Here is a 15,690-nt window from a genome sequence, read left to right as displayed (position 1 = left end):
GACTGCGTATGGAGGAGAGAGAGCGAGTTCAAGGTAAGCGTCCCCAGCAGCTAGCCGTGCGGTACAGGCATCCACGGCACAGTTCAACCTGCTGCTTCTCCAAGAACCGGCAAGCACACCACACCTGCAGAGTTCCCCAAGCCCCTTCTTAACTCATCTGCATGCCACCAGGACCAAAATGACACCAGAACATCTTCCTAAAAGTCACAGGAGGCTACAGAATGCATCAAGAGGCGAGAGGGACCACCTCAGCAGTGGCTTCCACCTGCACCTTTGGAATGGGTGCTTGGAACCCAGGGGTGCCTAAAGGCCACCACCTCAGCAGTGGCTTCCACCTGCACCTTTGGAATTGGGTGCTTGGAACTCCAAACGTCTCTCCAAACGTCCCACTGTGAAGGCCCTGTCACATCTGTGTGCCAGTGCTCCCGCTTGGCAGTGAATTCCTGCGAAGCTTTTCCAAATAATCCCCACCAGGACTCGTGAGCCATTGCTCACTGCTGGCGAGCTCACAGGTTTGCTCCATTAGTAACAAAGGATTAATTAGCATTGCAGATTCATTAGTGCTTTGCTGCTTCAGGCACAGTCAGTCAACCCGCCAATCAGGTGCCAGGAGAAATGCTGTTAGCTTTTGCTCAGAACACCCGCTGGTGGCCTCCAATGACATCCACAGCATGAGCTATCCCTACCGGAGTCACCTCTCAGTCTTAGTACCATAAATATCTAGAGAAACTGAGGAGATGTTGTTATGAGATGAAATGTGTCCCCCCAAAATTCTCAGGTCGAATCCCTAAGCCCCTGTACCTCAGAGGCAACTGTGTTTGGAGACAAGGCCTTTAAAGAGGTGATTAAGGTCAAACGAGGCCGTCGAGGTGGGCTGGAATCCGATCGGACCAGGGCCTTCACAGAGGAGGAAACTGGGACGCACAGACAGACAGCAGGGAGGCACAGAGGACGATCGCGTGAGGTCACAGTGACAAAGCAGCACCTGGGAGCCAGGGAGAGAGGACCCGTAAGAAACCGAGCCTGATCTTGGACTTCCAGCCTCCAGAACTGTGAGGAAGCACATTTCTGTTGCTTAAGTCTTCCAGTCTGTGGCAGGTCACAGTGACAAAGCAGCCCCTGGGAGCCAGGGAGAGAGGACTCTTAAGAAACCGAGCCTGATCTTGGACTTCCAGCCTCCAGAACTGTGAGGAAGCACATTTCTGTTGCTTAAGTCTTCCAGTCTGTGGCAGTTTGCTGTGGATGCCCTTGGAAATAAACACAGATGTCCAGGTAGTTAAGAAAAGGCACCTCTGCAAAGCCTCATCCTGCTCTGACCTGGCTCGACAGACAATGGAGCTGCTGACCCACCCCCGGCCCAGCCTCTCCTGATGACAAGTGTTCCCACACTGCAGGAGCTGCTGCTGCTGCTCTGCAGGATCTCTCCAGCCCAGCCAAGACTTCAAGCATCAGTCAAGCCCAGGATGCACCTTACGCTCCGAAGGAGAACCACATATCTGGATCTCGACAAAGCATAAGGAAGAAGGAAATGCTAAGGCCGAGGCAGAGGGCCAGTTTTCACTGTACAGCTAGTTGGGCTTATCTGACCGTACCAAGCTCATGCTGCAGACTCTCAGGTGGATGCCTCTGCAGTTTCTGTAAGATATTCTTTCTTCCTCTCTCTCTCTCCCCCTCCCTCCCTCTTCTGTAAATTATTCTTTTGTGAAGTCGAAGCAGAATGTTAAAGGTGGAGAGAATCTATGAAGGAGAGAAAAACATGCAAACAGGGAAAATAATCGCCTCCTGCCACATCTGCCACTTTCAGACTGTTGTCATACGTGGTCCTTCACAGCAACTCCAGCCAACCCATATCGACACCAGCAAAATTTGAGTGCATATTAAAAATATGTGCACACACTGCTCGCTTAAGTTTTCAGCAGAAGCGTTTTCTTTGCCACCACAGAGAACACTAAGGCTGGGGACATAGATAAATTACAGAGGGACATGAGAAGAAGGTAGATCCCTACCACACGCTAATCTCCCCTGTCCTCTAGAGACTGTCTGGGCACAACCATCGGCCACGCTCTCTCCGACGGGACAGTCACGGACACCCACTCCCTTCCTGTGCCCCTGCAGCCCCTGGGCAGTCTCCCCAAGATGTCAGAGAGATGGGTGGGGGTGGGGAGCACACATCTCCCGAGAGAAGACTGCCAAGATGTAAAGCAAGCTGAAAAAAGCAAGTAGCGGCAACACAGACGGCATGTTACCATTTGTTTTTCGGAAAATGCGAAACAGAATTCCATTTCCAGATGTACACATACACGTACGGAGCAGCAGAGAACAATCTCACTACTCAAATCAATGACAGGGAAAACTGTCGGGCAAACAACACTAAGATGTTAGGATGACGTATGGCGCTAAAATGATGACAGAAAAAAATCATTTCGAATTTAAAAATATCAGAATATACAGACCGATTGCGACTGTGCAAAAATGTATCCGTGTACGTACATACGTTAAAAGAAGGGCGGGGGCAGCAAAAGGAGTCAGAGCTCTGAGCTAGCCTGAAGTGTACTCACACGAGACAGGCGAACGGGGAGAGGGTTTATGTTTCAATTCATTTTCTTAAGGAGAGAGAAAGAAGCCGGAAGGATACCCACTCAACGGATGACAACGGTAGACTCGGTAGTCTGTGGCTGCCACAGCCACTTACCACACTCTGGGTGGCTTATAAACAACAGAAATGTTCTCCTCACATTTCTGCAGGCAGAGAAGTCCAAGATCAAGGCACTGGCAGATTCAGTGCCTTGCGAGGGCCCCGCTCCTCGTTCACAGAAGTGTCTTCTTGCTGTCCCCTCACGTGGCGAGAGAGAGCTCGCTGGGGTCTCCCCTGAAAGGCACTCATCCCGGTCATGAGGGCTCCACCCCCACGACCCGATCACCTCCAGAAGGCCCCGCCTCCAAGCATCGTCCCACTGAGGATTAGGGTCAACCAGCAGACACAATCTATAGCAGGAAGGCACTTCCGCGTAAACTTTTTATTATTTCATAAGGAGATTTCTGGACTGTATTGATGGAATACTAATACGACTCACAAGAATGACCTGAGACCTTGGGGAGCACACACCCTCCCCCGCTTTGGCACCTGACTCTTCTACCCATCAGTAGGAAACTCTCTCCTTGAAACTGAGGGAGAAGGCCTACCACCTACCGCCACCCTCAACTTCACGCCGAAGTAAAACTGCCAAGATCACGAAAAAGTGTCGATGCCCTGGACATACCTGTCGCAAAAATGTCACCATCTAGCTGTTCCACGTCCGTTCCGCTTCTCCCGAGGGCCATTCTAAGGGAGGAACGCTGGGCTCAGGCTGGCCCGAGCCACACCCCCGTCGCCTGCCAGCCCTCTTCCTGGGCCAACAGGTAGCGCCTTCCTCGCCTCCCGCGGTCCCTGTCCCCCTTTCATTAAGACACCATTGGCAAAGTCTCTGTAAATCCCTTGGCGGTTCATTTCCCACTAATAGTTACTGCACGAATCCTTCTCTATTTTATTCTCGGATAAATAAATAAATAAATAAATACCCAGTTCAGAGAGCGATTTGATGCATTCGAAGTTAACAAAGCCACAGTAGCTTCAACGTGACGGGCTGTGATGAATAAAACCCTTTTCATGAGCCATATTTTGCTTTGGCTCCAAAAGGGCGACAAATAAATCTGAAAGGCTGACTGAAGGCAAGAGGAGTTAGAGACCAGAGTCCGTTGTTAACCACTTCCTCCCCCACCAACCCAAGGTCTTGCTGCCCTTGAGGTCCTGAACCTATAAATACATCCCAAGTGGGCAGCTGTGGCGTTGGCGGGCAACGGAACAGTGCTTGACGGCCACAGACAGGGGTTCACATCCAGGTGTTGCTGCAGAAACCTCCGGCCACACCTCTGCCCTTCCTGGGCGTCTACGCTGCTCATTTTCCCAGGGGAAGTGACGTAGACAGACTCGCTTCCTCTCCCCTGTCAATCTCCAAGTGCTGTCCCAGAGGACAGAAAGGAGGTCCTGGGGTTTCTGCAGGCAGACCCCTCTATCCCAGGGCCTGTTCTTCAAGGTAAGCGCCGCTCCATCAGGGCTGCAGCCAAAGCCTTCTGCTCACTTCTCCCTCCTGCTCCTGGGCCATCTGCCGAGCAGTGGGGCTTTGGCACACGGTGCAGTGAACTGGAAACTGAAGAGATCTCCAGCTGAATGTGCCCGCAGAACTCCCCACAGCCTCCGAAGCCGCTGGCTCTGAAACTCCCAGAGCAGGGAGCATCCGAAACCGAATTCTAGTCCCGCAGAGGACTATATTCCCGAGGATGCTCAGTCAAGGCTGGGCCACGACATGGACTCGCGATCAAACACTCATTAACTCGGACTCCCCGAAGCATCTTCCATAGACCCAGGCTGCTGCCCTAAAGGAAAATCTTTATTCTGTGCCAGAGTGATGGCAGTCGGACACGGCAACATTCGGTGATTATGGCAATAATAAATGAGTCTTAACTATTTAGGAGACCTTCCAAGACAAATTCCCCTTCTCGCATCAAGGGCAAGAATTATTTTCTTTTCAAATTTCCTACAACAGATGTTTACTGTCAGACTGATTTTTCTGCCCATTACTGAGGTTCTGGGCGTCAACGTTGATTATGCCCTTTTCCGACCCGATGTGCACCCAGCCCTCCCAAACCATTCCTAATTTTCTGTATAGTCTATATGAGACTTTCCCATGGGATCTTCTCCATATTCAAAGCATACATTAGACCGAACGTGAAGCAAAAGGTTTTTCTTTTTTTTAAAAAAAGGTACCGCTGCACAATACAAATTGGCCAATGACTATTTACGCTGCCCAGAGAAAGCCTCTGTGTTCAGACAGCTGATCGAATGCACCTGATCCCTCTCTTTTACCACTCCCCAGGGCCAGCGAGTGGTGGCCCATCATGACTGCAAGAGCCCTGAGCAAGACACTATCTCGGAAGCCCAGTGGGACCCAGGTGGGAAGGCAGAAAGAGACCCAGCAGCGGCTGCCTGCTGTTTGGCAGTTCAGGCCACTGGCCTCAAGATCTTATCGCCAGGGTGAGCAGAACACCTCCAACAGCAAGTTCACACGTTACCGGGGTGGATCTGAGAGCAGACCATGGCAGCCCACACTGAGGACCTCTCAAAGCTATGACCACGCAGATGAACTTGACAGCAAGGAAGCCTAGGGTCCAGGGGGCAGGAAGTGACACTGCCATTCAAGCTTTTGGTGGGAAAAAAAAAGAAAAAGCCATCTGGTTTTTCCTCCGAGACCGTATCACGGCTCCCCGTGGCTGTCTGGTCCAGAGGCTGGTCCGTCTGTGACACGGGTAATCAGTCCCTCATTAGGCCCAGGGCCAACTTCCCAGGAATTCTCCCTCCTTTCTGCAGCTGGGAACTCAAGGCAAGAAAGAAGGCAGGTGGGCAGGAAAGAGGACGTCAGCCTCCCTCCCGGGGTACACGTCCGGCCGAGTCCAGGGAGCCCGACCCGATCCTCGCTCGCCTTGATCCAACAGAGGCGACAGCCTTCGACCCTGTTCTCCCCCACAGGGTCCCTTCCTGTACCCCCGCCATTTCTGGGGGAGCAGAGAATTCAAGCACCGGCTGAGGTCTCCCGGGGGGCTCTGCCCACCTCCAGGACTTGTTGAGACACAGCATCCGGCAGGCTGCATGTGCCTGTGCTGGGTTCGTACTCACATCGACTCCTCTCCACTGATGGCAGTGCATGCAGACAACCCGGTTTTAGCCACTGCCATCTCCCAGGCTGGCCCTGACTGTCTCTCATGAGGGATCACAGCCAGACCTCAGGCTATGTTTCTTACAGTGCTTCTCTATGAGCAAGCACTTGCTCATTCCCCAAACCCAACCCACCGGCCCTATTCCACATGTTTTAAGGTTGACTTGGCAGCCCCTCAAAGGAGTTGTCCTCAAGTTACAGGCAAGAAAACCGGAACTAAGGGACACACAACCAGTGAGTGGCACAAGTGACCTCCCCCCAGAGCCCTGCTGCCCAGGCACCTCCCTCATCCTCCGATTAATAAGCCCTGGTTGATGTGATGCTGTGACAACGGTCTTATGCCACAGTTGGGTGTGCTGTCCTCTCCCTGGTGACATCATAAGCTCTTCAAGGGTCAGGGCCATGAGCGTGGTCACTCACTTTCCCAGCTTCCACATCCGTTCACACATACAGTGTCACAAAGCATGACGTCAGCCGCACTCTATATTTATAATGAAGTCTGACATTTAAAATCTGAACTTAGCAAAATGTAACTCAGGGGATGCTTAGTCATATTACCAAGAGCTTGTTTTCTTTTAGGAAAAAAAGTCAAATGCAATTCCTCTACATAAAAGCCCTAAATGGTTGAGATATCCATTTCAATACCAAAGGTCCCTTAGCCGTGTGCATTACATATGATCGGCGGTACTCACCAGGTGAGGCATCGCGAGGTCGGCCAGGTAGACGAATGCAGCTCCCAGGGTGAAGCCAACGGCCACAGGGAAGAAGGCGAAGGCACCGAAGCCCCCGGAGGACGTGGCCATCTCAACTGCCGGGGCCAGGAGAGACCAATAGGAAGCTGCTAACATGACCTGGAAAAACGCAATGAGCAACAAACCATTAAGCCAACCACGGGAGGCCTTGCAGGTGGGGACTTCAGCTGCTTCCTACGGCCCAAACCGAACCCTACAATTTCACATGTGTTAGGTCTTTCATCTTCAATGGTAGGTACTATCCCAACCAAAAAGCCTCCATCAGAATTCCTGTAACTATTGTCGTGAGAACTCAATTTGGGGTAGAATGGGGTTGACCTTGGGAGGATGGAGTCTGGTTTGTTGTCGTCTAGCCTCTATTTCAATGCTTCTCAACCAGGGACATTCGAAGGCATTTTTGGTTGTCACACTAGGAGTATCTAGTGACTAGAGGCCAGAGACACTGGTACACATCCTATAATGCACAGCCCCTGACGACAAAGAATCATCCGTTCTCAACATCGATAATGCTGCTGAGAAATCCTGTTGTAACTGAATACTTCCAGGACACGTCGCTCACTACTTCATTAGCGCCACTGTGCTGTAAGACAGCTCTAAGGGTTACAAAGGTCTTCCTTACGTTCGGTGGAGACCTCTCTCCTTCCAGTTTTACCCCTTAGCTCTAGGGCTGCTACCTGGAGCACCAAATAATGTAATGTATCTTTCCTCTGTGATATGTAACAGCCTTTGAAATATTTGAGGACAAGCAGCGGGTCCATGTGGGCTTGGTCTCGTCGATTTTCTTATCTCTAAAAAGGAGGAAGGGAACTAATATTTATTGATCGCTCACTATTTCCAGGGAGCAAGCTTCACGTTTGATATCTCCTTTATCATCGTAACAACCCTGGGAGGCAGATATTGTTTTCTATTGCTATTTGTAGATAAAGAAATTGAATCTCAAAGTAATAAGACAATTTGCTCAAGGTCACACAGTCAATAAGTGGCAGAGCCAGGGAACTGAATAAGCAAGACCATAATCACCTCAACGAGGGAGAAAAACACAAGCGGAAAAGAGAAAAATGAAGCTGGACCCAGATGTCCGTGAGGTCAATTCAATAAAAGATTCTCCAGTGTTTACCAAATTAAACACTCACCCACAGTCACTTACTCTTATAGATGTGGTGACTCCTTCCTGGGTATAGTACACCCACCACCCATCGTAACCATATGACAGTCATCACTGACACTGATGTAAAATACTGAATGGATTGCTAAACATGACTTCATTATGCTTTGTCTTGAAAAACACATCTGCATCATCCATCTCCAAAATAACATTCACGGTGACAGAATGAAGTATTACAGAAGTGACAATAAAGAACGAACCCACGAAGAAACCCATCTCCCTTCTGCCGACCGTCATCCGCACGGGCAGTCACTCTGGGCTCCATCCTACCAGCAAAAGCCTCAGAGCCTCTCACGGAAGCTTGCAAATGCCTCGGAAACTCCACAAGAGAGTGAAAACAGCTCATCGGTTCCCCTGCATGAGACCGTCGAAGGAAGCTTGTGGGCTTCTTCTCCATGCCAGGGCCTAACCCACCCTTTCCCAGACTGTCTTCTCACTCGCTTTAGAATTCAGCAGACCTTGGTAGCTGCCACTCGTAGTAAACACCCACAGAGGAGGCCTGGCAAGGAAGCAAAGCCCTGTCCAGCCCCCTCTCTCCCTGCCTGTTTCAGGGCCTGCCATACAGTCCCAGCACCAACCCCTCTAAAAGCACGTGCTCCAAGTACGACCACGCCCCTCATCCTCCAATCCCTCCCCAGAGCCCATCCTTGTCAATGCCACCTGGGGTACTTCCCCAGGCTCGGCTCCCCATCCCCTTCTCAGCACAAACTCCAGCCTCTTCTGCCAAAGCTGCTTTCCATCCCTCTGCACTGAGTGCCAATCTTTTTTCTGCCCCTACATGTGAGAAAGATACGATGTCCTCGTGGACAAGGGATGCGAGGTTTGCAGAAGACGTGTGCTTCTCAAGGGAGGGTTTGCCAGAATCTGAGGTGCCTGAAATGGAAAAGCATCCCGGGTGATTTGGGGGGCCCCTCCTTGACAATCACTGTTCTTTCTCCTTCTGGTCAAGTCCAGGACCCAATTGAATTTCCTTCATTTCTTTTTCTCGACGGCCTCCGTGCCTCCCACATAAACTGGAAAATCGCCAAAGAACTATCTGAAATGGAATCGGGTGGCCTGTATGAAATGACAACAGGGCTCAGAGGAAAGTCATTTAAACGGCATACGTGGTAGACAAAGTAATGACCTCCCCTCTTCAAGATGACCACATCCTAATCCCTAAAACTTGTGAACACTGTCACCTTAGATGGCAAACAGGCCTCTGAAGCTGTGATTTAGTTACGGATCTTGAGATGGGGATATTATCTTTGATGATCTGGATGGGACCGATGTAATCGCAAGGGTCCTTATGAGAGAGAGAGAGAAGGATCAGAGTCAAGAGAGAAGGTGTGATAACAAAAGCAGAAAAAAAGGAAAACGAAGAGATTGGAAGATGCTACGCTGCCAGCTTAAAGATGGAGAAAGGTCGCGAGCCAAGAAATGCAGGTGGACCAAACAGATTCTCCCCTGGAACCTCCGGAAGGAACACAGTCCTGCTGCCACCCTGACTGTCCCAGTTAAAACTATTTTGGACTTCTGACCTCCCATACTGTAAGATAATACATTTGTGTTGTTTTAAGCCATTCTTGTTGTGGTAGTTTGTTATAGCAGCAACAGGAAACTAATACACTAAATAAAGGCATACTTTACTTTTTTATTTTATTTTATTTTGTATTTTAGAGCAATTTTAGGTTCACAGCACAATTGAACAGGAAGTACAGAGAAGTCCCTCCTACTCCCTGCCCCACAGGTGCACAGCCTCCCCACTATCTACATCCTACACCCCAGTGGTGCATTTGTTCCAATGAACCTACATTAACATGTCATTGTCATGCAAAGTCTGTAAGAGATCGCTCTGGATGTTGTACGTTCTGTGGGCTCAGACAAATGCATAATGATATGTATCCGCTATTATAGTACACAAAGAGTTGTTTTCCTGCCCTAAAAATCCTCTGTGTTCTGCCTATTCGCCCCTCCCCCCAAAAGGCAACCACTGCTCTTTCTGCTGCCTCCACAGTTTTCCCTTTTCCAGAATGTCATAGAGTTGGAATCGTACAATATGTAGCCTTTTCAGATTGGCTTCTTTCACTTAGTCATATGCATTTAAGGTTCTTCTGTGTCTTTTTATGGCTTGACAACTCATTTCTTTTTAGCGCTGAAGAGTCCATTGCCTGGATGGACCACAGGTCACTAATCCGTTCACCTACTGAGGACATCTGGGTTGCCTCCGAGTTTTGGTAATTGTGGATAAAGCTGCTATAACACCCATGTATCTGCATGCAGGTTTTTGGGTGGACATGACTCTTCAGCTCATCTGGAGATATACCAAGGAGTACAATTGCTGGAAGGTTTGATAAGCCTTATTTTTTAAAAAATAATTTCCCAACATAGGTGGCTTGCCTGAAATGTTCCATACTAGCGAAGCTCCTTTAAATGCTGGGCATTTTTAAATCTGGGTGTAGTAAGATATTAACCAGTGATACAGAAGCAGGAAGTAATCTATCTGAGAATCCTCAATTACCCCTAAAAAGCAGGGCCTGGTGGGGACGGTAGGAGGAGGTTAGCACTGGGTTCAGGTCTTCAGGAATGAGCTCCACAGGTGAGTCTTTGCCAGGCAGTTCCTTTAATGACCCAGATGGTGGACACCATAAGCCCTCCAACAGCTGTGATCCTGCTTATAAAGGCAAAAACTGGGCTAACGACACCAGCCCTGTAGACATCACATATACCCATCAGCATCCCCTGCCCTTCCCCACCTATGTCAATAAAAGGAACGCATAATCGGGTTTCATCACACGAGGCAAAGCCCTGTGGTAACCCCAAAGTCCCTTTTGCCTCTTTATTCCCAGGAAGAAAATGAAAATCCCAACCCATCAGATGAGCCATGGGGAAGCTTGTGTGAACCTGACCTCTAAGCCAGCGGTGACGAAGACCAGAACAGCCCAAGTTTTTACTAAATAATCAAAAAAAGTCAGGGAGTGAGCATTTCAATGACGATAACAACTCCTGCAAAAACAGCTAAAGAGGAAATAAAGCAAACAATGGACTGAATGTTTAACCTCGGTCCCTGCCGGCCCGGCAGGCCTACCGCAGGGCTCCTGGACGTTGACTGAAGTGACCTCAGCAAGCTGAGGTTCGAGAAGCTGTGTGTCCTTGGCTCTTTTTCTTCATACACTTCTTGTGGCGCCTCGGCCACTATCGTGACTTAGGCTTCCGTCTACAGACGGGAACATGAATGAACGACTTTCTCTCTAAATGTAATTTTCAGTGTTGACTATGTTTAAAACAGCAATGTTTACTGTGCTAATGTGTAAATCCTGGTCCATTTCTAGTTAAATGTGGCCAACTGAACACAAGCTGGTGGCCCCTCGAATTCCCATGAGAGTGAAGGTAAAGGGGCCAGAGGAGTTCAACCACAGAGACGAAATGAGAGGGAGAGGAGATGACGGCCACGGCCGTCAAAGACAGCAGACTCCCCAAGGTGCTGACACCTGAGCCCCCGTGGAGAAGGCCCAGAACAAGGCGGTTCACCCCACAGAACCTCAGAACAGCCCGGGGCGGGGGGCCCAGAGCCACTGGGAACGGGAGTGCAGATGGGCTCGCAAAGAGGACTAGTGGAAAGCCTGGGTCAGATCCCAGATTCTTCCTGTCCCCCATGCGGCCCAGTAACTGTCCCTCTAGATAGTCAGAGCCCCCCACCACACACACACACACACGCACACACAGCCAGGAGTGAGGACCCCACACTGAAATCAGCAGAACGTGAGAGTCTGCGTGCTGAGGGGGGCCCAGCAAGTTCGCACGTCTTGGCTCTGCTGCTTCCCCAGCCCCACACCCTAAACTCCTGGCACAGGAGTCCCCATGGCAGGCCCTGCTTCTGGGGAGGCCGGCTGGGGACTTCAACCCCATGAGCAGCCTTTCTCAGGAAGAGACTCGAGGATGCGCTTTCGTCGGCGTGAGGGAGTAAAACAAGAGGGCTGAGGTCGGGAGGGAAATGAAGGGAATCCCCAGGCTGGTGGTGAGAGAGGAGCCGGGGGTTCCACAGACCGGAAGGGCGGGAGCCCAGACCGGAAGGAAGCCGAAGGGCTACCGGAAGGAAGTCGGAGGACTCCCGGAAGGAGCGTGCTGCAGAGTCCGGGTAGGGCCCAATGCATGGAGGGCAGAGCTGCACTTCTGGGGGGAAGACTGGGGGTCAGTTAACGGCTGGTACCCGAAAAAGAAGGCAAAGGAAGAAAATGAGACCTTTACTCATTCTGGAAAACACAAAAATTGCAAAAGAAAGGAAATAAGTAATATTTCTGGACTCGATAATGTAAGCTGACCATTTTTTATTTATTAGTTCATTTGCTTATTTATTGTGGTAAGTATATCTAACATAAAATCTGCCATTTTAAAGTCTACAGTTCGGCGGCATTAATTACATTCGCAATGTTGAACAACCATCAGCATTATTCACAAACCTTTCTCACCTCCCCAAGTAAAAGCTCTATAACTATTAGAGCTATATATAACTATATAACCGTCCTCCCCTTCCCTTAGGCCCTGGTAACCTCTAATCTATTCTGTCTCTATGAATTTGCTTATTCTAAGTATTTCATACAAGTGGAATCACACAATATTTGTCCCCTTGTGTCTGGATTAATTCACTTGGCATAATGCTTTCAAGGTTGATCCATGCTGCAGCCTGTGTCAGAACATCATTCCTTTTCACGGCTGAGTGATATTCCATTATTAAGCTGTGACTACTGAACTCACCTAAAAAATAGAACGTATCTGTCGTGCAGGATGCAGGTAGGGATGAGAGAACAAATCCTCATCCCGCACACTAGGAAATCATCAAATACGTTTAAAGATGAAAAAGCCAAGAGGTAGCACAGTAAGCATGCGGTTGAGACAGGTAGAGACAAAAAACTAAAGAAATAGCAGAAATGGCTGTTCGTGTTTATCCCTGAGAAGTAGGAATCGTGGGGGAGGGGAGGTCAGCAGACCACTGTTTTTCATTATAAGCCCTGTAGAACAACCTGACTGTTTAAAATACACACGCACATCTTTGGGGAAAATTCTTAAATAAACCGATGATATAATTTGAAAAGATATAAACATACAGAAGCGAACATTCTAAATTATTTATAATACAATTGAGTGTTTTCATAATAGAAGACCCTGATTTCACGGTGAAAAGCCAATGGGGAAACGCTCCTATGTACAAAAAGTCAATTTTCAGAAATGTTTCTGCGTGATAATGAGATGCCCGTCTACACTGTGTTTTTGTCGAAGGCACCGAAACCACGGCCTTGACACCAGAAGACTAAAAGGGACTGGGGGAGACATTTAAAATGGGCAGGTTATTTGCAAGTTCCGAGAGTAAAATCCCCCAGTTCTCTCCTGTAATTCCCAAAACCTAACGAAACTCACATGCTCCTTTTTCTTAAAGTATCACTTAAAATGCCACAGGGATCCATACTTTATAATGCTATTAATTTCCCTCTGGTGTCAGAGGTATCAGCACAGAATAATCAAAAACAATCAGCTAAATCCCTAACCTACAGCAGGCAAACCGTTTCATTTCTCCTTAAGTGCTCATTTTGGGACAATTTCAGCCTTGGAAATATAAATGAATTTGTGAAGAGTTCCTTAAGGAAGAATTCATCAGAACAGGGGCAGTCGAGCATCCTTTTAGGAGAGTAATGACTGCTTAAAGAGTGGAAGAAAATCTAAGTCACAGAACAAAATTTCCCCCTTAATAAAAAGGGGTGAGGAAAATATTGCACACGGCTACTTTACAAAGCACTGAGTATCAGTATCCATTATTCAAAGGGCACCCGCCTAAAGATTAGGGCACAAAAGCCTACAGAAGACAGGAACACAGAGTTCAATATAACAGCACCCAACTCAAGGCCTGCTACAGGGCAGGTCCTCCTTAAATGTCTGTTGAAGCCAATGACCGTGGACTCTAACCTCAAGGGCTCTGTATAACAAAAGAATAGGCACGACCTTGCAATCCATACAAATCAAGGCAATAATTACTTTGAAAGTGCAGAAGCCAAGTAATGCTTCTAACTCGGTCTCCAAATCAGATATAAAATTAATTTATAAAAGTCAATTAGTAAGTACCTAATTAGTGACTATTCCATGAGCCAACATTATGCTAGACCCTAGGGGGCTGGAAGGGAGGAAGACACAAAGGCTGATCTGAGTCCCACCTTTGAAAAGCTGGCTACGTACCATGATGAGAGGGACTACAGGAGACGTCTACAGCGATGTCTGAAATGACACACGAAGGAAGCCCACAGCCATTTCAAGGAAGGAGATGGCAGCGTTGTAGTAGTGAAGAGCTCTTCAAAGCTGGACAGTATAGAAAGGGAAACGAGGCTGGGACCTTCGAGCCAGGAGCAGCAGTGTGAGCGGTCTGGGAAGCAAGCGTGCCTAAGCTGATGATGTGGGGACTGCAGGGTGACCATCCTGGCTGGTAAAGGGAGTGTGTGTTGGGGTACCATGAGGATACTGGGTATAATGAAGAAGGCTGGCAGAATGGCTTGGGCTTAAGACAGTAAATGGGTTGTTTCTAACTCTGGTTGCACTGGAATCACCTAGAGTTTTCAAAAGACAGAAGCCAGGGTCCCTCCACGACCTACTAAACGGATGCTCCTAGCGAGGAAACCAACAGACTGGCTGCTGGGCTACTGAGTAATCCAGATGGGAGGCGGTGAAGGCCGGATCAGAATGGAGGCCGAGGGATGGGGCAGAAGGAAGAAGTCCACATAAGGCCCTCCAGGATGAGGTCGCCCATGTCTGCTCGATATCAAGACACGCCAGAAACCCATGATGGGTGGCCACGTGAACTGTGCATTGAGTCAGCTTTCCAATCTGGCGTGTCAACTATTAGTCATGACTCAAGCGTGAATTAAATTCATATGGGGACTTATACCTGGACCTAATTTCCTTTTATCAGACAGTCCTCATAATACCAACTTCATGTAATTTTACAGAATTAAACTTAACAGCTCCAACTTATAATCATTTACATTCAGCTTCAATTACAGATATTAATTGATACAGACCCGCCTGAACAACCCGACTCTTGTTAGCTACAGCAACCCGCTGAAAATGGGCAAGGGTGTGTGGAGGCTTGTGTGCATTTTCCAAACTAGGAGAGAGCGCTTGCGCTTTAAAAAAATCTACCCTATGGCCCAGTAATTTCTCTCCTAGACAGCTGCCCCCGGAGAAATGAAAACATTCGTCCACACGAGACTTACACAAAAATATTCAGTTGCTTTATTCATAGCCCGAACCTGGAAACAACCCAAACATCCGTCAACAGCAGAATGGATAAAACACAATGTAGTATATTCACAAAATGAAATACTCTTCAAAATAAGGAAAAACTACTGATTCACAACCACATAGATGAATCTCAAAATCAGTGAGGGAAAGAAGGCACCCCATATAATTCCACTTAAGCACAAGGATATGCAAAACTAATCAAAACGGAAGTCGTGAAGTGGCTGCCTGGGAGGAGGGGCAGAATTGACTTAGTTAATAGAAGATCTTTCTGGGGTGACAGAAATGTTCTCTATCTCATTTTGGATGGTGGTTATACAGGTGTATACAAGTGTCAGAACTCACTGGGATGACTCTTTAAGGTCCAGGCATATATGTGAATTACATTTATTTTTTTTAAGGCCTTAGGAAGGTGGACCCAGTTTCTGATGAGCCACGTTTGTGCCACAGACATTGAGTGTGTCAGGAATCCAGGTTCTAGGGTCCACCCTAAAGTGGTCCCTCTGGGGAGAGGCTTAGGTCAACCAGCCCAGAGCTGAGAGTCAGGCCATCCTTAAACACTAAGCGCCAGCAAGAACAGACAAGCACAGAAATCATACCCAAAGGGCCTCTCAGCACCCATTCTCAGTGACCACAGGTCCTTGCTGGTGAGGCCTTAGCCTTCACCAAGTTCCTTAAGAAAGTACCGTCACCGAGACACATCTAGGCTTTCAATATGCTAACCAACAACCGCATCAGGACTTCCTCTGCAAAACAGAGGGAA

General features: G+C 48.5%; 1 protein-coding gene across 1 annotated transcript in view; it reads right to left on the bottom strand.

Moving 5' to 3' along the window:
• Positions 1-15,690, bottom strand: part of SLC39A11 (solute carrier family 39 member 11) — a 263,444-nt gene that overhangs the window by 220,465 nt on the left and 27,289 nt on the right. Inside the window, exon 4 of the mRNA XM_025047120.1 lies at positions 6,443-6,601. Coding sequence (XP_024902888.1) covers positions 6,443-6,601 — 159 coding nt within the window. The remainder of the gene's footprint in view (positions 1-6,442; positions 6,602-15,690) is intronic.

Source organism: Pteropus alecto, unplaced genomic scaffold, assembly GCF_000325575.1.
Source record: "Pteropus alecto unplaced genomic scaffold, ASM32557v1 scaffold134, whole genome shotgun sequence".
Classification (NCBI taxonomy): Eukaryota; Metazoa; Chordata; class Mammalia; order Chiroptera; family Pteropodidae; genus Pteropus; species Pteropus alecto.
Note: the sequence above shows the minus strand (reverse complement) of the source record. Positions and strands in the feature narration are given on the sequence as shown.